General features: G+C 38.4%; 1 protein-coding gene across 4 annotated transcripts in view; it reads left to right on the top strand.

The window, feature by feature from the left end:
• LOC150096152 (uncharacterized) overlaps nucleotides 1–21,379 on the top strand; it is a 520,274-nt gene that overhangs the window by 372,886 nt on the left and 126,009 nt on the right. For all 4 annotated transcript variants that reach the window (XR_016549966.1, XM_090409454.1, XM_090409453.1 and 1 more), the window contains exon 18: nucleotides 2,095–2,171. Coding sequence is in view for 3 of the 4 variants with exons in the window: in XM_090409454.1 (XP_090265580.1) it covers nucleotides 2,095–2,171 (77 nt within the window). In the remaining variant the exon portion in view is untranslated. The remainder of the gene's footprint in view (nucleotides 1–2,094; nucleotides 2,172–21,379) is intronic.

The following is a 21,379-nucleotide window of genomic DNA, read 5'->3' as shown; positions in this document are numbered from 1 at the left end:
CAGCACGAGGATCAATGCGATGTCTACTCGAGCCCGCACAGCTCAATGGGTAGTGACGACTCAAACTGTAGGGCTGGCTGCCACTACAGTGAGAGATTGTCTCATATAGCCCAGTGTTGCTTCTGCACCCATGGGGTCTGTGTGCCTAGACATGACGCTTTGGTCACCATTCTGAACAACTGCTTTAAGAACAAAGGTTAGGAGACCGTGGTGGAACCCAGGTGTGCACCAGTAGTGTCCAGCACCTGTGTGCAAAACTTTAGTTGATGCCGCTATACCCAGTAGCATGCCAGTAGTGTCAGAACCCACAGAACACATGGCTCCAACTCCAACTGGCACCTGTGTGAAAAACTTTAGTTGGCCCCCTATCCCCCCCCTTCAATAAAAAATCATTTTAAAAAAACGTTTTTTTTTTAAGTATTTCCTCCTCTTTGGTGCCTGTGTGCATCACACACATTGCACATATGGCTGGCATGCCCCTGGTGGAACCACATTATAGGACCTCCACAGGTTTGTAAGCCAGACTTAGTGATTAAAAGAGATGGTGACGTTTGAGTAATTGATGCCCAGGTGGTGGGAACAGGGCACCCTCTAGCCTATAGCCATAATAATAAGGTAAACTGTTATAAGAATAACCAAGATCTAGTTAGTAAGATATGGGAGGAGCATGGGGCGATTCTGAGGTTTTGTTAGAGTGAAGATAGCTATAAGGACTTAAAACAGCTTGGGGTTATGCGAAGGATATAAAAGCTCTTTCCTTGAGGGCCCTACAGGGCACACTGGTGGCATGGCATTGCCACCAGAGAATGACTACAATGATAACTAGAACAGGCATAGGGTAAAACACTTGTAAAGGCTTAGGCCTATATCGAGTTTGGACGTGATGTAAGGGTAGTACTGCCCGTAACCAGTACAAAGATTAATAAAAAAAATAAAAATAAATAAACAGTGCACCACAAGAATCAGGCCTTGGTCTATTGTTATTCAATCCATATATTAAATGACATTAAGAAGGATCTGACAGAAAACATTCAACTATTTGCAGATGATGCAAAGATAAACAGAGTAATCAGGAATGCTGCTGATATGCATACTTGCAGAATGATTTGAATTGTCTGGAATTGTGAACATTTGAAAATGACAGTCAGTTCAATGTTAGTAAACATAAACTCATGTACTTTGACATGTTGACATATCCAATGTTATATTATATTGATGGGATTACGCTAGAAGAAACTGATTAGGTTAGGGATCTTGGGGTTTTAGTAGATAGGATTTTGCCAATATGTTGAAGAGCTATATAGCAAAGTTACAAATACAACTCCGAGGATAATTGCAATGCTGAAACAAACCTTGACATGTAAAGGTAAGGAAGTAATTTTGCCTCTTTACAAGGCCTTAATAAGACCTCACTTTATTGTATGCAGGTTTCCATGACCATTCTGATACATGGAGAGAGAGGGCAAAGAAGAGTGTTAAAATTCAATCAGGATTGTAGAATACAGATTGAGAATTTGTGGACTGCCGATATTGGCAACAGGAGAAATAAAGGTGATATGTTTGAGACTTACAAACTTCTGAAAGAGTCATACAGGATGGATATTTTTAGATGAAAGTTTTCATTTTATGGACGGTAGGGAAGGGACAGGAGGGCATTATTGGAGGCTGAGAATGAATGCCATCAAGAAGGAAGTGAGAGCTGGATTTTTCTCTCATATGTGTGATTGGAATGCACTGACCATATCTAATGGTGAGTGCATTCCAATGACACTCACCATTAGATATGGTGACTACAGGTAGTGTGAATGAATTCAAGAACAGATATGACAGCTGGTATGGGTAATCTGTGGTCTCCCTCAATGAATCCCTTAATCTATGGAGGCCTCTCTTTAATAATAATATTTAGATATTTAATGTGTTTTCTCTCAGAAAAAATGGATTATAATGATCTCAACAGTTCTTACCAAATTTATTTTTGTACCAAAAGAATATTTGTACTTTTTTTGTGTGTATCAGTGTGTGTATGTTCCTGATATTGCAAATAATTTTAACTATAAATCAGTACATTGTTATCTCTTTTTTTTTTTAAATTAGAACCTGGATATTATGATCCTGGAAATTTTGGAATTAGATTAGAAACTGCTATAATGGTAAAAGAAGCAAAAACTCCTGTAAGGTTATATTTATATATTTGTATATATATTTTTATTAACATAAAATAAGCATATTAAAAATGAGTATATATTAATATGAGCAAGTTGGGAAGTTATATATAACTCATACATAGTAGGGATGCACCGAAGTATGATTTGGCCTAAATGACTACTAAATATAGAAAGTATTTTTACTTTGGGTATAATTATGTTAAAGATACCAGGCAATTTTAAACCTGGTTTTACTCCATTTTTCCAAGTAAGCAAACAGACAAAAATGTCAAGTTTGCACCTGCAAGTGATGCAAGACAAGCTGATCCTACAGGTAGTGCAAGACCAGGGAAACTCGTGGTAGAGGTTGAACAAGCTCCGATCACTAATCTTAATATTTACCCTTAATGCCAAAACACATCTCCAATAAGGGGATGTATGATGTTTTGTATTAAAGGCAAGGGGCCACTACCCAGACCGGTTTCAACCTTTATTGAGGTCTCATCAGTGGGAGCTAGGCTAGAAATACCAAGATTTAGTAATACAGAGCTTGTATTTTACCAAAACAAGTTACCATAAGGTGTTCTAACCTTATTAAATAAAAATTTCAGGAGGAGATCTAAATGTAGAAAGTATTTTTACCTTGGGTATAATTATGTTAAAGATACCAGGCAATTTTAATCCTGGTTTTACTCCATTTTTCCCAAGTAAGCAAACAGACCCAAGCAAATTATACCCAAGGTAAAAATACTTTCTACATTTAGATCTCCTCCTGAGATTTTTATTTAATAAGGTTAGAACACCTTATGGTAACTTGTTTTGGTAAAATACTTACAAGCTCTGTATTACTAAATCTTTGTATTTTTAGCCTAGCTCCCACTGATGAGACCTGTTTTCAGCGGCCCCGAGAGAAAGCTCCATGTTCCAGTCTTCTTTTGGATTCCAGTTGCCAGTTACCAGATCCTGAGAGAGAGCTCCTACTCCAGTATTGTTTGGTAAGAACCCTTCTAGTTTTTTCTTTTGTTGGTTTTTTGTTTTTTGCGGCCTCGTTCCAATCGGTGCAGGTCTGTTTTAGGGTATTTCCTTTCGGGGACTGAAATTTGCTTTTAAACAATGTCGAAATTCTTGCCAAGAGTTCGTACTCTCGGGATCAAAATTGACCCAAACATCAACAAAGCGACGTTTGTGAGAGCTCTTCTCAAAGTCGTCAAAGCAGAAAGTATTTACGGGCTTACCCCTTACGGGGGGGGGGGGGGTAGATTCCAAATAGTAACAAACAACATAGAAACAAGAGAAACGCTCCTAAAAGGCGTAGAATGTGAAGGGAAAAAATACCTACCCTTCCTAGTCGGGAGTATTTTAAAATCTGTAAAAATTGACAGGTTTCCACTCGAATATCTAGAGAAAGGGGAGGAAATCATTAAAACTATTTTCTCCAAGTGGGAGACTCTCCGAAACATAACAATCGGACAAGACGCGGATATCCCAGAGTGGAAATCAGGGGAAGTGAGCATTTCAATCGAGATGAAAACCGAGGTGTCCCCAACTTGATTTTTTTAGGCTCAGCAAGAGTAATAGTCAATTATCCAGGCGTAAGAAAACAATGTTTTCGGTGCACCGCTTTGGGTCACCTTAGCGCTCACTGCCCGAAAAACAACACATGCCGCAACTGCTTATCGACAGAACACACATTGAATCAATGTGAGTCACCATGCCGTAAATGTGGGAACACATCCCATAAAATAGACATTTGTCCTAATAGGACCCTTGCAGAAAGAGCAGGAGGCGCCATAACACCTGCGGCAGTAGCCATTCCTAAGCTCACAACACAGGACTCTCGAGCTACCGGCCAAACAGTAAATGAACCACAAACAACTGAACCAGAAGAGTTTCCAGCCCTCCAACCACCAGCTACCGCAACGACTACATTAGGAAATCGGGCAATAACTGGGAGGAACGCAGAAGGGAGAATTAGGAAGAAAAAGAAACAGAACACTAAGAAATCGGAAGGCAACAATGACAGCACAGAAACGGAGGAAATGGAAATCAACACCAGTACAACTAAACGACCCATCACGCCGGAAGAAGGAGAAATGAAACGAAATAAACAGGACACTGAAAGCCAATTAGAAGCCTCAAGTTCAGATGAGGATGAGGAAGGAAATGAATTAATATCGTGAAACAACACAGAAAATGAGGAAGAAACCTCTTCAGAAGAAGAAGACAGAGAGCAAGGAAACAATCCAGAAACTAAGGAAGGAACAGACTTTGTTAAAAGCAATACTCCAAACGGCTCTGTCATTTTGAAGAACTTTAAGGGATCTCCAAAAACGGCAGGAAAACTATTTCAGATAATGACCACAAAAGGAGAGCCAACTTTCTTGCTCTTTAAAAGGAGCAATAGACTCATATGGGGAGAACTCTATGTAAAGGATATAACCAAGGTCGAGCCCCAGCAACTGGACGGTCACCTGGACTTAACAGAGGAGGAAAAACAACACTTATGCGACACATTGAAGTCGCTGACACGAGTAGATCTGGAAAAGAGATACCCAGGGATAATGAAGGAATTTGAAAAAAGAACTTTACCAGTAGATACAAACACCGGTTCTTCTCACGCCATTACAAAACCAGTAAAAAGAAAAGAACCCCCGATATGAATATTCGAATGTAACAAAACGAATCCTATTCTATCTTAGGAATAAACCCGAGATAAAAAACAAAGTCCACATAGCTGTACAGGAAAAGGGAGACGTGGCTTTGCAATGTGAAGGTGAGCTAGAGAGTCTTAGAATATGGCTCAAGTTTGGGAAAATCACTTACGACCGAGCGGAATGGAATGAATGCTTGAAGAGAATATGGCAACTTAATGATGAAGAGTCAGTACACGTACTCACAGTGATGGAAAACGTGGTAAAAGACTATGAGGAAGCGGTAAGAGATAGCAGGGCAAATATGACATAAAAAAAAAATAAATAAATAAAAAATAAAATAAAAAAGCCCCTTCTAAGTTTCTTGGTTCTGTTTCTGTATGTTCACGCTTAATCCACATAGGAGGGGGCAGACCTGAGAACCCAAGCGGCGAAGGCTTACAGCGAGGCGGTGCAGCTCCTTGCGGGCTGCATCACTCGGGCCAGGCTCTTCCCCTGTTCTTGCAGTACTTTTCTGTTAATTCACCGACTTTTGTTGTTCTATTTATGCGTGTTCTAGCTCCTTTGTTGTTTCTATTTATGTGTGTCCTAGTTCTTTTGATTTTCAATTTATGTGTGTCTTCCTGCATTTCTTTTTTCACTTCTTTCATCGGCCAGACATCTGAAGAGGTGACTGGCCGGAGAACGGATGGAGGGAGATAATGTCGGAGATCTGCTTGGTGCTGGCATTTAAGTCAGGCCAGGTGGATCGACTGAGGCCTCTTTTAACTACCTACTACTATCCACTCTATTTTTCTTCTCCTCTCTCACTATCAAGCTGACTCTCAGCACAACTTTTTTTTTTTTTTTTTTTAATCTAAAGAGGCCAGTGATGAAAGGCATGAACTCCCATTCTACCTCAATAAAGGTCGAAACCGGTCTGGGTAGTGGCCCCTTGCCTTTAATACAAAACATCATACATCCCCTTATTGGAGATGTGTTTTGGCATTAAGGGTAAATATTAAGATTAGTGATCGGAGCTTGTTCCACCTCTACCACGAGTTGCCCTTATCTTGCACTACCTGTAGGATCAGCTTGTCTTGCATCACTTGCAGGCGCAAACTTGACATTTTTGTCTGTTTGCTTACTTGGGAAAAATGGAGTAAAACCAGGTTTAAAATTTCCTGGTATCTTTAACATGACTACTAAATATTCAGTTTCCAATTTGGCAAAAACACCAATCTTTTACTTCAATCTGTTATCACATTAATTTGTTAACAGATTGAAGAAAGATAAAAAATAAATATGTACTAATACTTCTTAGGAACATAATAACATGACCATGCAAAAATGAAATTTTACTATCCTTAAATATAATAAAACAATCATTTAATTTTATAAATGCATTTATTTTTAAATAATTATTTAAAAAAATAATAATTTGTTTAAAAATAAATAAATAAAATAAACCTAGCATAAAGATAAAAGTAAAAAAAAAACATTTCTCATATTTACTTAAACAAAATAAAAATATTAAATAACTTTGATTTTTAAATATGAAGAATCATAATGGATTTAATAATCAAAATGAAATCATGATAAAGTGTAACATAAGAAAATCAGTTCCTCTGTGGGTTTTTTGTGGTAGAAGTGTTCATCTGGTTTCTTCATAAATATTTCTTTCCGAAAATAAAACTTTTTGCTATATATACAGGGTGTTCGGGATAAATTTGACAGTTTCGTAAGGAAAAAGAAAATCTTCTTTGTATCTATTAAATTTAATGAATTGACAAAAAAACATTACAGGCAGAGTTAATTACAATACTATCAACAAGATTTACTCAAAATAACCACCATTAGCATCGATCACAGCTTCAATTCTGCTTCGGAACCTCGAACAAGCTGATGCTACAGTCTCCCTGGGAAGGGCCGCAAAAACTGTTTTAATTTTATCCATTAACTGGGCTTTTGTATTACTGGAAGTGCGATTGGTGTCTTTTTCAACTGCGCCCCATACAAAATAATCCATGGGGTTAAGGTCTGGGGAGTTTGGAGGCCAAACATTTGGACTGGTGAAGTCGTAGAAATTTTCAGACAACCATTTTTGACTTTTCCCAGAGGTGTGGCAAGGGGCCGAATCCTGCTGCCATACATACGGCCTACCATTGGCTACCCTTGTTATCCAGGGCTTGACTACAGTTAGCAACTCCACGAACAAAGCCCGAATTCCAATGCCAGGGTTCTTCAACACCTGTTCCTGCAGATTTGCGAGGAATTCTGCTGTACGAACGCAATCAGATCGTCTGCTAGGGATCTTTCTTCTTGCTACATCCTCGTAGTCACCATTGCAAGTCTCTAGTTCATGCCTGATTGTTTTTACTGTATTCAGGGAGCATTGGGCAGCAGTCGTAATATCCTTATTTTGATGGCGGGCACGAATCATCATGATACAAGTTATTCTCTTCCATGATTCAGGTGGGTTCCAGCTATCCATCCTTTCTGACATCTTGTATATGAATGAAGAAGGGTCCAAACTTTTAAATGAAGAGAAGTGTGTGTTAATACATGTAACTTACGGAAAAATATAATTAATTATAAATATGTCAAATTTATGCCGAACACCCTGTATATGCTGTTGGCTGGCTGAAAGAAATTTTTTCCCTGTTTTCACTCAAAGCGGGCAACATGATTTGCCATTCTTGCCCTCATACTAATGGATCATCACTTCTTTTTTTTAACAGTGGTTTATTAAAGTATATAATCATCTCATTATTAATGTTTTACTGCAGCTGATTCTGCTTTTGACTGCATGGCAATACAGCAGCGGAGGAGAGGTGACATTGTCAAAATTCTGCTATAATTTACTCCATTTTTCTTTTTATCATTATGATTTTCCAACAACAGTCTTACCATTTTCGATAAAGAAATATTTCTTTTTCTTTTTCTTCGCTTGATATTTTCAAATTCAGATTCATATTAAAAGCATTGTAATAATCAATGTAACAATCAATAAAAAATATTGCCATAATTAATTTTAATTATGGCAATATAGACTGGAATGATGAGATAGCAACTGGAAGTACAGAAAATGAGTTTCTTGAGTTTTTGAGGGATAACTACCTCAGACATTATGTAACAGAGGGTACTCGAGGATTGAGAGTCTTGGATTTGGTCATTTCATCAGAAGATGTAATTATAAATGATGTGTCAATTCATCAACCAATTGGTGAGAGTGACCATGAGGTGATTACCTGGATGGCTGCCAGCAGTGTGAGGACCTGTGAGAAAAGGAGATATGTGGAAATACAAGGGGGGGGGTGATTATGAAGATCTCAGGAATCAGCTTGTGGGTGTAAAGAGATCAATGCAGCTTGGGGACTTAGACATTACAACTATCTAGTAGATGCAATGTCTAAGTGTATTCCAAGGGTGAGAAGGTTAAATAAGGTAGGTATGAGATGGATGAATAGATTAAGCATGCAATACAGAGAAAGAGAGCATTGTTGAGGCAGCATAAGAGAAGTGGAAATAACCAATTCCATGAGGTCTACAAAGACCAGGCAAGGAGGGTGACGTAGTTGGGTGAGGGTAGCTAAAGAGGTATGAACAGCAGTTAGCTAATAAAGCCAAAAAGAATCCTAAGGAGTTCTTTCGATATGTAGCCAGCAAAAGAAAGAATGATTATGGAAGGATGACATTGATAGAAGAAAATAGTATAAAGACAGCTGTTGCAGAATGTGTGGTGGAGATACTTAATGAGCAATTCATAAAGGTCTTTCAATCTTGTGAATGTGACTTCATGGAGAGATTGAGAGCAGTAGATGATGGGGAGGAGAGACTGACTGTAAGTGAGCAAGAGGTGTATGGGGAGTTGAGTAAACTAGATATTAATAAGGCTGTGGGAATTGATAATATATCGGCACGTATTCTGGGGGAGCGTGCCAGGGAGTTGACACCTGTCTTGACATATTTTTTTTAATACGAGTCTTGCACTTGGTCAAGTACCGAAGGAGTTTAAGGAGGGCAAGATTGTGTCACTTCATAAAGGAGGTGATAGAACTCAAACTTAGGCCTATCTGTGTGTCAGGTGTTGTGGTTAAGTTGTTGGAGAAGCTTGTGAGAACTAGGATCTAGAGTTGGGTTGACAACAATGGTATTATCTTTGATGGAACAACATGGATTTGCTAAAAGGAGGTCATGTTTTAGTAATCTACTTACTTATTACAATGAAGTGACTGCTTCCTTGGACAGAGGAGAAGGATACACAGTAATGTACTTAGATTTCGCAAAGGCTTTTGATAGAGTACCTCATGATAAATTGATAGTCAAACTAGAGCAAATGGGGTATGGATATTAGATTAGTGCATTGGATTGGAGACTGGCTATCTGATAGGTATCAACAAGTTGTGTATGGGGGAGCGATATCCAGGAAAAGGAAAGTCACTAGTGGAGTGCCTCAGGGGGTCTGTTTTAGTTTTAATTTGTATATTAATGATATTGGCGAAGATTTCGATATTCAGTTTTTTGCAGATGATGCAAAGTTGGGACAAACCATGAAGCATAGAGAAGATGTTGTGGCCTTACAAGAAGACTTGAATAAATTGAGTGATTGGGCACAGAAATGGAGATGTGAGTTCAATGTTGCAAAATGTAAGATTTTAAAATTTGGAAAACAAAAATGGGATGCAAAATTTATGCTTGGTGGGGATATATTGTTGGAGGTGGAAGAAATAAGAGATCTGGGGGAGATAGTGGATAAGGATCTGAAATTAGGGGACACATAGCCAAAATTGTGAAGATAACACAAAGGCTTCTGGGAATGATGTGGAGGACACTGATTTGTAGAAGTAGCGAGATTCTTGTTCCGTTGTATAACGCTTTGATTAGGTCACACATGGACTATTGTGCCCAGATTTGGTCACCTGGTTTTCAGAAGGATGAAGAGATGTTGGAAAGGGTCCAAAGACTAAGGTAGTTTCTGACCTCTGGAATGTTGAGTATGAGGAAAGATTGAGAAGATGTAATTTGCAGAGTCTGGTGGACAGGAGGAAGAGGGGGAGATATGATAGAGACCTACAAGTTATTTGGGGTTGTTAAAGGATCAATGCTGGAGAAGTTCTACAGAAAATAGTGGGAGATCGGGGGAGAACCAGAGGTCATCCCTGGAAACTGTATAAAGAGGGTGTGAGTAAGGGAGTGAGGGGCAGGTTTTTTTCGTGCAGAGTTGTGAATGATTGGAATGCCTCACCCCAGAAAGTGGTGTTTGTCTGGAGTTTGAATGTGTTCAAGGCACGGTATGATGAGCTGTGTGTGTGTGTTAAAAGGATCTCCCAGATGAGTCTTTGATGCCATGAGGTCTTGGGGTAATAATAATAATCATTAATTAAAATGCTTTTAAGATAATCAGTTTTTTTCTAACTTGAAAAATGCTAGCTGCAATCTGTAGAAATAATATATTATTATTGTTATTATACAGGCATCTCCATGGAGTCGATAGACACATCGTGGAAGAACTAAACTATCCGCACAATTTCTTTCATATCTCTTCTTGAACTCATTGACGGACAAAGCACTCACAACCGAGTCAGGCAATGCATTTCATTCATTCACTGCACTCCAAGTGAAAAATCTAGTTCTCGCACCCTTGTTAATCACACTCTTACGTAATTTCCAGGGATGACTTCTTGTTCTTTTACCACTATCTCACTGCTGAAATATTTTCCCTGCCTTAATCTTTTTAAAACCTTTTAGTAACAATATAGGGTGTCGCACTGATTAGATCGTCGGCTTGTCGAGAGCTCCTGAAAAGATTAGTAGTAGTTTGTGTTAACATTGGAAATTTTACTAGATTTTTAAGTAGTATTGTTTGCTTTTTGTTTCTTGGTGTGTCTGTGCAATTTTTGCGTGTTTTCTGTTATTTTAATTATTATTTTTAAGATAAGATAGCGTACATATGGCACCGATAAAGAAAAAAATGGCTCTAGGTCGCCATGTTTGTTTAAGAGTTTTGATGTAAACGAATTTATGCAATGTGTTGTCTGTGAGATGTATGCTTTGCGAAGAGCGGTGGGAGTCTGGTTAGAGGGTGATAGTGGAGTTAATATGTGCAGAAAGTGTAAAGAGAATGAGGATCTCAAGCGTGTTTCATGTGGTGAGAGTGATATCGTTAACAATAGTCAGAATGTAGAAAATGGCGGTGTGCTAGAGAATTGCATGGTAGTGCCAGATAGGTGTGAGAGCGTCGTTGAAAGTGTAAATGAAGGCAGAAATACAGAACGAATGGATGATTTGATTGATAATGAAAATGGTGAGATAAATGCGAGTAGTGAAATTGCCCATTTGAACAGTGTGATACACAGAGCTAAAAGGCAACTGGAGCATATGGAAAAATGTGTGTTGAACGTACCGACAAATAACCAGCGAAAGTCTGTGACGGCAAATAATAGAATGTTCGTAAACGTCAATAAAATGAAGGAGCGAGTGCTGTATGGGGATTCGCTATTAAGAGGTGTGATAGTAGAGAGTTTAACAAAGCTGTACCAGCCGGGTGCGAACATAAAGGATGTCAGCGAATCCATTCGAGTGCAAAAACAGAGGGTGAAAGAGATGATAATCGTGGCAGGAACAAATGATTTGAAAGAAGACAAAATGGAAATGATAGAGGATGTGAGGGAATTACTTGAGGTAGCAAAAGAGAAGAGTTAGGATGGTGAGTATCTTACCACGGTATGACAGCGAAGTGTTTAGAAGGAGGGCCATAATTGCCAATGACTTTATGCGTCGGTTATGCATGGAGAGTGGTGTGGAGTTTGTGGATGTGTGGAATGAGTTCGATGGGTGAAAGGACTTATATAAGATGGATGGGTTACATTTGAATGGAGTTGGTGTATGGAGGCTTGAAAAAGTGTTGATGAATGATGTGGAAGTGGATGTACAGACTTAGGGAAACTAGATTTATTAAGAGGGGGGGGGGAGTAGATATGCAGACTTTAGGGAGGCAGTAGAGCGTATGAATGAGTATATTATGCCTGAGCGAGTACGAAGGACAACAAATCAGAATGGGATAGTTAGTATAAGGCATCAAAGTAGGGATGGGACAAATGGGCTTCTGCAATTCATGTACACTAATGCCAGGAGTATTAGGAACAAAAAGGAAGAGTTTTTGGCCTTGGTTGGCACTTTCAGGCCACAGGTTGTTAGTATTAGTGAAACATGGCTGACAGAAGATGATAAAGCTAGTGGGATTGAATGCGACGGGTATAGCGTATTCAGGAGTGACAGGGTGAATAAAAATGGGGGAGGAGTGTTATTGATGATAGCTGATGAGCTGCAGCCAAGGAATATAGAAGTTGAACTGCAGGATAGAGAAAAGAGCACATTTGAGGCTGTTTGGTGTGAGATAGAATGTAGCAGAACAAAATATACAATTGGGTGCTGCTATAGACCAGGTGATGGAATGGATGGTGGGAATAGTATGCATAGGCAAATAGAAGAAATGAGTGGAAGGAGGGTAATTATTATGGGTGATTTCAATTATGGTAACATTGACTGGAAAGAGGAGAGGGCACATGGGAGGAAGGAATTGGATTTTATGTGGTTATTAAGGGACAACTATCTGCGGCAACATGTAGTGGAAAATACCAGGGGGCAGAGAGTGCTGGACCTAGTAATTGCAACCAAGAATGTGGCTGTAACAAACATGACCATGTTGCCACCAATTGGTGAGAGCGACCATAAGGTCATGGTCGATTGTGGAATTACCAGGCTGGTAAGTATGACAAGCTTAGGTGTGTGCTTGGCTCAGTGCCATGGCATGTAAAACTGCAAGGGCTGGATGTTGATAGTGCATGGGAGGTGGTTAAGAACTGTTTGCAGGAGGAAATGGTTGACTGTATACCAAGAGTCCGAATAATAAATCAAGTAGGGATTAAATGGATGAATAACACTATTAAGCTTGAGCTGCAAAAAAAGAAACAATTGTGGAGAGAATTTAAGGAGAAAGGTGACCATCAGGTGCAGGAACAGTATAAAGCTCAGGCCATGATGGTAACAAGGGTGGTAAGAAAAGCAAAAGCGGATTACGAAAGAAAATTGGCCATGCAGGCTAAAGAGAATCCCAAACAGTTTTTTTAATATGTTGCAAGTAAAAGGAAAAATGCTCATGGTAGAATAATCTTAAAAAATGCTGAGGGTAGGGAGGTAACCGAATCAGTCGATATTGTGGAATTACTGAGCGAGCACTTTGCAAGAGTATATCATCCAGGTGGTGACTTTGCAGGAATGGAAGAAACGATAGCTTATACTGGAATTGTGATGAATGAAGTAGAGGTAACTAGTCTATTACAGAACCTCAATGTCAATACATCTGTGGGATTGGATGGTATACCAGCTCGTGTCGTACATGAAGCGGCTAAAGAATTGTCAGTGCCCTTGACCATTTTGTTTAATTTGAGCCTCGGGTCTGGGTCAGTCCGAAGGGGGTGGAAAGAGGGGAAAATAGTTTTGCTGCACAAAGGTGGTTCCAAGGCTGCTGTTGAAAATTACCGGCCAATCAGCATAACAGGAATCATTATTGTTATATCCCCGTTTTGTTGGTTTAGCTTTCTTTAATTCTCTTTTACTTTACCTTAACTTTTACTTTTAACATTAAACTTTGTATCTCTTACTATCAGACTTCGGTTGCCGACAAATTTGTATAGATTATAGACTGTGCCAGCCGGGAACTAAATTCTGATGCAATATCTAAAATACTTAAAGAAAATTGTAGGGATCAAGATTTATGCAGTCGTGGTCCCTATTCTCATATCACTATTGGTTCCCCATTTAAATACAAGGTACGAAATTTTCCAAACGGTAATTCAAATCCGCAGAAGATATGACAAACTCAATTGATTATGTAAAAAGAAACACATTTATTATTAAATGTGTTTCTTTTTAATTACATTAAACTTTTTATCTCTTACTATCAGACTTCGGTTGCCGACAAATTTGTATAGATTATAGACTGTGCCAGCCGGGAACTAAATTCTGATGCAATATCTAAAATACTTAAAGAAAATTGTAGGGATCAAGATTTATGCAGTCGTGGTCCCTATTCTCATATCACTATTGGTTCCCCATTTAAATACAAGGTACGAAATTTTCCAAACGGTAATTCAAATCCGCAGAAGATATGACAAACTCAATTGATTATGTAAAAAGAAACACATTTATTATTTCACAAAGACAAGTATACATGTTATTTAAATTCTTAACCTTAAAAGAGCCTGGGTTCCTCTTACTTAATTAAACACATTTAAACTTCTGCACTATGATCTCTTACTAGACATGAATTCCTCACTTCTGTACATATATCTATCCTCAGACTCTCACAATTAAGTTACCTGATAATATCATACACTAAACATTACATATAAACATTAGACAATTCAAGAAATCTGACATGTAATTCTCTAGGACAATAGTACTTATTTCTACTTAATTCTCTCCCCCAAAATATCTGTTAACACTTAACTACTTTCTGAACGTATGACATTACTTTTCTTAAATCACTTAAACAGTTCGGAGCTCGGCCTCCTGTTCGGCTGGAGCCTAATATGTTTTCTTCTTAACAGTAGACACAAGTGTCCAAATTGCAGACTGTTCTTGTGGCACAACACGTAAATAGCGTGTGTTCTTAACTTCTGTTTCTTTACTCCACGGATACTTTAATTCTACATTAATATAAGAAAATCTTCGCTTACCATTCTTGCTTTGACTAGGTATTCTGATCTGTTCACTGTACCTCCTCTGATGGCGAGCTTTGTTCCTTTGTTCTACACGAACCGAAAACACTCATGCACAGACCTGTACGTTGACGTGGATTTCATCAGCGGCTCTTTCTCCTAATGTGTTTGAACACATTGTAGTTGCAGCTCTGACCGATGTAACATGCATAGCAAGGGGAGATTCTTGCTACATGTGGTGGCAAGCTCTACATAGCTCTCCTACGGGAAACTAGGCGCCGACGAACCTCGGAGACGACACACAAGCGATAAGAGGTAAGAGATAAGAGAGCGATTCGAACTCCCGCTGAAACTTTTATACTCCGGAACAGCTCCCTCACTCAGCGGTGTCGTCACGCATATGGCGGCAGCCGTTTGGACGCCGTGGCTACGAACTGTCCTTACATGCTTTAATACTCGTACTTAGCTTATACATATTTACTTGATAATACTACATGACTTTCTACTATAATTCATTCACAATTACTATCTTAATAAACTTTGGGCTATCTTGACACTGTTTAGAATTTACACATTTGGTTATTTACATTTTCTTGGGACATTACTCAGTGCATTTCCCATCAGGAGGCATAAGCATGTCCTTATCCCTTCCTTCTGAGGTAACGTAACATTGGGTGGGAAAAGGGGATGACTCATCACTTTTTCCGGCACAACATTATCAAGGTCTTAGAGAAAATAGCCAAGAGGAAAATACAAGATTGGATAGAAGAAAATGGGATACTGCATCGGGGACAGCATGGTTTTGTGAAGGGTAGGTCATGCCTCAGTAACTTGCTCACGTATTATAACACAGTGACGGCTGAACTGGTAAGGGTAATGGGTTTACAGTGATTCTACTGGACCTTGCTAAGGCCTTTGACAGGATACCACATGGAATTCTAATCAGTAAATTGCAACATATGGGGATGGACATAGGGTTGGTGAGATGGATAGGAGGGTGGTTGACGGAGAGATATCAGAGAGTGGTTTACTCAGGAGTAGAGTCCACAAAACGGCCTGTGACTAGTGGTGTGCCACAAGGATCTGTTCTTGGACCACTGCTGTTTAATTTGTTCATTAATGATATAGGAAAAGATCTGAGAGGAACAGTTCATTTGTTTGCGGATGATGCGAAGTTGGGTAGGGTAATAGTGAATGCAGATGATATCAAAATTTTGCAGGATGATTTGGATAGATTGGAGGTCTGGGCTAAGGAAAATGGATGTCAATTTAATGTGGCAAAATGTTAGGTTATGCATTTTGGGATGAAAAGATTGGCGGCAGTTTACTGCATTGGTGGTGGAACTGTGCTCCAGGAAATTGATGAGGCACGAGATTTAGGAGTGGTGGTGGATAAGGAATTGAAATTTAGGGGACACATTGCAAAATTGGCCAAATCAGCTCATTAAATCACTTGGTTGCTGAAGAATACGTTGACAAGCAGGTTATTGTTCCTCTGTATTGAGCCTTGATAAGACCCCATCTTGACTACTGTGCCCAGATTTGGTCACCTAGGTTTCTTCTTGATGGGGGAGGAGGTGGAGAGGATCCAGAGGCGAGTGACCAAGATGATAGCAGGTCTGTGGAATGAACCTTATGAGAACAGGTTGAGGATTTGTGGGTTGCAAGACTTGGTTGATAGGCGGAGGAGGGGAGATATGATTGAGACATTCAAATTACTGAAGGGTTTCTATAAAATTAATTCGGAAGATATTTTTGAGAACAGGGCTGGTTGTGGGAGGACTAGGGGACATCCATGGAAACTGGGCAAAAGTGTGGTTAGTAAAGGTGTTAGAGCTGGGTTCTTTACTTTTAGAGTAGTGAATGAGTGGAATGCGCTCCCTGAGTCTGTGGTGGATGCTGTGACAGTGAATGAGTTTAAGGTGAGGTATGATAGATACTGTATGAATGTGGAATAGTTGTGATGAATATGATTTGGGGCCTCCCTCAATGAGTCTGATGACTCCCTGGAGTTGCCCGTAATAATAGTAATAGTAATAATAATAACTTAAAGGTTTCTATCATACTCCCCTTCTCTGCCTATCAACCAACTTCTGTAACCCACAAACTCTCATTTTATCAATGTAGGGAACATTCCTTACACCACTCACCAACTTGGTCACTTGCCTCCGAAATTTTTCTACCACTTCCTCATCCCCAAGGAATCCAGGTGACCAGACCTGAGCAAAGTAATCCAGATGTGGACATATCAATACCTTATAATGAGAAATAATAACTTCTTTATCTCCACATACTATGTAAATTAAAGATACCAGGCAATGATATTCTTAGTTTAATCCTCTTTCCAAGTGTAAGCAAACAAAGTTTGCATGCGAAGTACCTTCACGACTGGGCAACTCATATATGGAGGCTAATGACTTTACATCACTTGCCTTAATATGACATAATGCAAAACACATATTCTTAGGGACATGTATGTTGCTATACATTATGAGAAGGTCACTATCCAGATCCAGAAGTGATATCAAGGTTGAAATAATGCAGAAGTCGTGTTTCCATATAAGTAGCCAAAAGGTGTCACACCTTATACTAAAATACCCTGGATTAGCGATAGATGTTGAAAATTTTTCCACTTGGTTATACTATAAATTAAAGATGCCAAGAAATTATATTCTTGGTTTATGGAAATATGACTTCTGCATTACTTCAACCTTGATATCACTTCTGAGTCGGGCTCCAGCTGATGAGACCTCAATAAAGGTCAAAACTGGTCAAAACCATTTGCCTCCATATTCGAGTTGTCCAGTGAAGTTACATCACGCACAAACTTTGTTTGCTTACACTTGGATGAAGGATTAAACCAAGAATATAATATCTTGGCATCTTTAATTTATAGTATAACCAAGTGGAAAAATTTTCAACATTCTTATTAGTGTGTTCTTCAATAGCCAAATAATCCTATGAGCTATCTTGGATACCTTAGCAATATGCCCTTTGAACTTCAACTCTCTCTATCCACTGACATCCCCAAGTCCCTAGCCTTATCAGTCTCTTGGAGTTCAGTTCCATCAATGCGTTACACAGCTTGTAATCTTTTAATCCCAAAATGCATAACTTTACACACTTTTCCACATTGAACTGATATCCATTATCTTTTGCCCATACTGCCAGCTTATTTAAATCATCCTACAAACTCTCTACATCAGCTTGATTAATTATTGTGCTACCCAACTTTATGTCATCAGCAAACAACTGAATATCTCCCTTCAAATCATTTCCTATATCATTTATGTACAAATTAAACAATAATGGTCAAGCACAGAGCCTTTCGGCACACCACTGGTCACCTGCTTTATCCTGGACTCTGCTCCTCCATATACTACTTTTTGAATAAAGTATCAAATATTTTGTTAATTCCTTTATAGAGAAATTTTTTCATTCCTATTCTGAAAAAAAAGTGAAACTATATTAGATAAATACAATCAGGGCTCTTAAAATGCAACAACTTAAATCTATTAGCCACAAAAAATATTTACTTGCCCATAGTTTTGGTCTAATTTATGCAAATGTTATCATAACATTTAACATTCGCTGAATGTTAAATGTTATGCTGACAAAACAAAAAGTAATACATTGTTCAATTCTTGCTACACCTTACATGCAATTAGAAAAAAATACCCTTTCCTTTACTTAAGCTGTATAAACCACTAACACTTATAGGTCCTTTATAAAGGCTTCACATGTCCTCCATTTATCTTTCCTTCATTGCAAAATATCACACCTCCACATTTATCTGTAATAAAATCCTGCATAGAGATGCTATTCATATATCTTCTCAGGTGCATCAATTCAAAGATTGGTTAATGGTAACAGTATGTTATAACACCCTGTTATTATTATTATTATTATTATTACCCCAAGACTTCATGGAGTCAAAGACTCATCTGGGAGGTCTTTTTATCACACACACACAGCTCATCATACCATGAGTTGTGATTTAAGCACAGTCAAACTTCTTACAGACACCACACTCTCAGGCAAGGCATTCCAATCATTTACAACCTCTACACGAAAAAACCTGCCTCTCACTCCTCTACTCACACCCTCTTTATACAGTTTCCAGGGATGACCTCTGTTTCTCCCCCGATCTCCCACTATTTTCTGTAGAACTTCTCCAGCATTAATCCTTTAACAACCCCATAATAACTTGTAGGTCTCTATCATATCTCTCCCTCTTCCTCCTGTCCACCAGACTCTGCAAATTACATCTTCTCAATCTTTCCTCATACTCAACATTCCAGAGGTCAGAAACTACCTTAGTCTTTGGACCCTTTCCAACATCTCTTCATCCTTCTGAAAACCAGGTGACCAAATCTGGGCACAATAGTCCATGTGTGACCTAATCAAAGCGTTATACAACAGAACAAGAATCTCACTACTTTTACAAATCAGTGTCCTCCACATCATTCCCAGAAGCCTTTGCGTTGTCTTCACAATTTTGGCTATGTGTCCCCTAAATTTCAGATCTTATCCATTATCACCCCTAGATCTCTTATTTCCTCCACCTCCAACAATGTGTCCTCAACAAGCATAATTTCTGCATCCCATCTTTGTTTTCCAAATTTTAAAACCTTACATTTTGCAACATTGAACTCACATCCCCAATCACTCAATTTATTCAAGTCTTCTTGTAAGGCCACAACATCTTCACTACTCTTCATGGTTCATCTCAACTTTGCATCATCTGCAAAAAACTGAATATCTCCATCCAAATCTTCACCAATATCATTAATATACAAGTTAAACAGTAATGGCCCTAAAACAGACCCCTGAGGCACTTCACTAGTGACTTTCCTTTTCCTGGATATCACTCCCCCATACACAACTTGTTGATACCTATCAGATAGCCAGTCTCCAATCAATGCATTAATCTAATATCCAACCCCATCTGCTCCAGTTTGACTGTCAACTTATCATGAGGTACTCTATCAAAAGCCTTTGCGAAATCCCAGTATATTCTTCTCCTCTGTCCAAGGAAGCAGTCACTTTATTGTAATAAGTAAGTAGATTACTAAAACATGACCTCCCTTTAGCAAATCCATGTTGTTCCATCAAATATAATACCATTGTTGTCAACCCAACTCTAGATCCTAGTTCTTGCAAGCTTCTCCAACAACTTAACCAAAACACCTGATGCACAGATAGGCGTATAGTTTGATGCTTGAGTTCGATCACCTCCTAACAGGTAACTTCCTTTAAAGACCTTCTGAGTCTCATCAGGAAAAATGGAAGAAGTCCATCTTTCATGATGGACTTTTTGATACTTATTGATAACATCTTATCCTGTGCCATTCTTTGTAATTCTTCATAGCTCTTTGCTCTAGTTGTTATTATTAAGTTATATAGGAAATTCTTGGCTTCTTTCCTTCTACAGTCCCCCCTCCATTATTTCTGTAAGTAGTCCTCCATGCCTCGGGTGGTGTCCAATTAGGGTTTTTCATTTCTTATTGATGTGGCTTATTAATCACTGTTATATACCATACTTAGAACTTCTTCATTAGTCTTTCTCTCTATCCAACTAATTTTAAGCATCTTTCTCTAGAACCAAAAAATGCCTTACCTTTTTGGTGTCTTATTTTGTTAAGTGCAATCTCACACCCATATAGTACTATGCCCCGTATGTATGTTTTTATCGGTCTCTCTCTTTTTTTAATTGAATACTGAATCCCTTACTAATAAAAGTGTTTCTTCTATTATAGAAATCCATTTTGTCCAAGCCTATATTTGCTTTTATATCTGATTGACTTCTTCCTTCTTTCATGATGAGACTCACAAGGTATTTAAAGGAAGTTACCTGTTTGTATTGGGTTAATATTTATTTCTAAATTTATTATCATGTGATTTACTTTACTTGTGATTACTAGTTTAGTTTTCTTCTAATTAATTTTTAATGGTGGATTTCACTTTGTCCTTATTATCAGCAGTAACTGCTACATTAACATCAGTAAATCAGAGTCAGTTAATTGCAATTCCATTTTCTTAATTTCTGTTTCTATTAGTTTTGTTAAGTTATGTATTGCTACTTCAGTGCAGAGATTAAACAGTACTGGAGAAAGAACACCCTTGTCTTATACTTTTACATGTTCTGCTGTTGTAGTTTTGCTCTCGATTGTTTCTGTTTGGGTTTTTGGTGCTTGTAGAGATTGACAAGATAAGCACGAAAAGAGTAATCATAATGGGAGACTTTAATCATCCAAATATTGATTGGGTAGCAGTAGAATTTCATGAGAAGAATGAAAATGCATTTATTGAGCTGTTGTGGGACAACTTCCTCACGCAGCATGTGACAGAAGGAACTCGAAGTCAAAGAGTGTTATATTTGATTATAGTGTCAGAGGACATTTCAGTTAAAGATGTAACTATTCTGCCTCCGGTTGGTGACAGTGATCATGCAGGACTCACTTGGGAAGTAACTAAGTTTATGAATGTTCCATTCAGAAAAGGTTACATGCTGAACTACAAAGCAGGAAATTATGACCAACTGAGGAGTATACCGAGTTTAGCGGAATGGAATTGGTTGATGCATGAGAAGAATATTGACAGTGCATGGGAAGCAATTAAACAATACTTAAATGATGCAATATCAGAGTGTGTCTCGAGAGTTCGAATCAAATGGATGTGTAATCTTATGAAGAAAGAGATTCGTAAGAAAAGGATGATGTGGAAGGAATAGAAAGAAAGGCTAGAATAGTCACAACTGTTGTACAGAAAGCAAAGTCTGAGTATGAAAAGAAATTGGCTCTGCATGCTAAAGACAACCCACAAGAATTCTATTAATATGCTGCAAGTAAAAGAAAGAATGAATATGAAAGAATAACTT

The sequence above is a fragment of the Typopeltis vanoorti genome, chromosome 19 (assembly GCF_054136105.1).
Source record: "Typopeltis vanoorti isolate ZY-2024b chromosome 19, IOZ_Tvanoo_1.0, whole genome shotgun sequence".
Lineage (NCBI taxonomy): Eukaryota > Metazoa > Arthropoda > Arachnida > Uropygi > Thelyphonidae > Typopeltis > Typopeltis vanoorti.
This window is presented reverse-complemented; position numbering and strand designations above follow the sequence as displayed.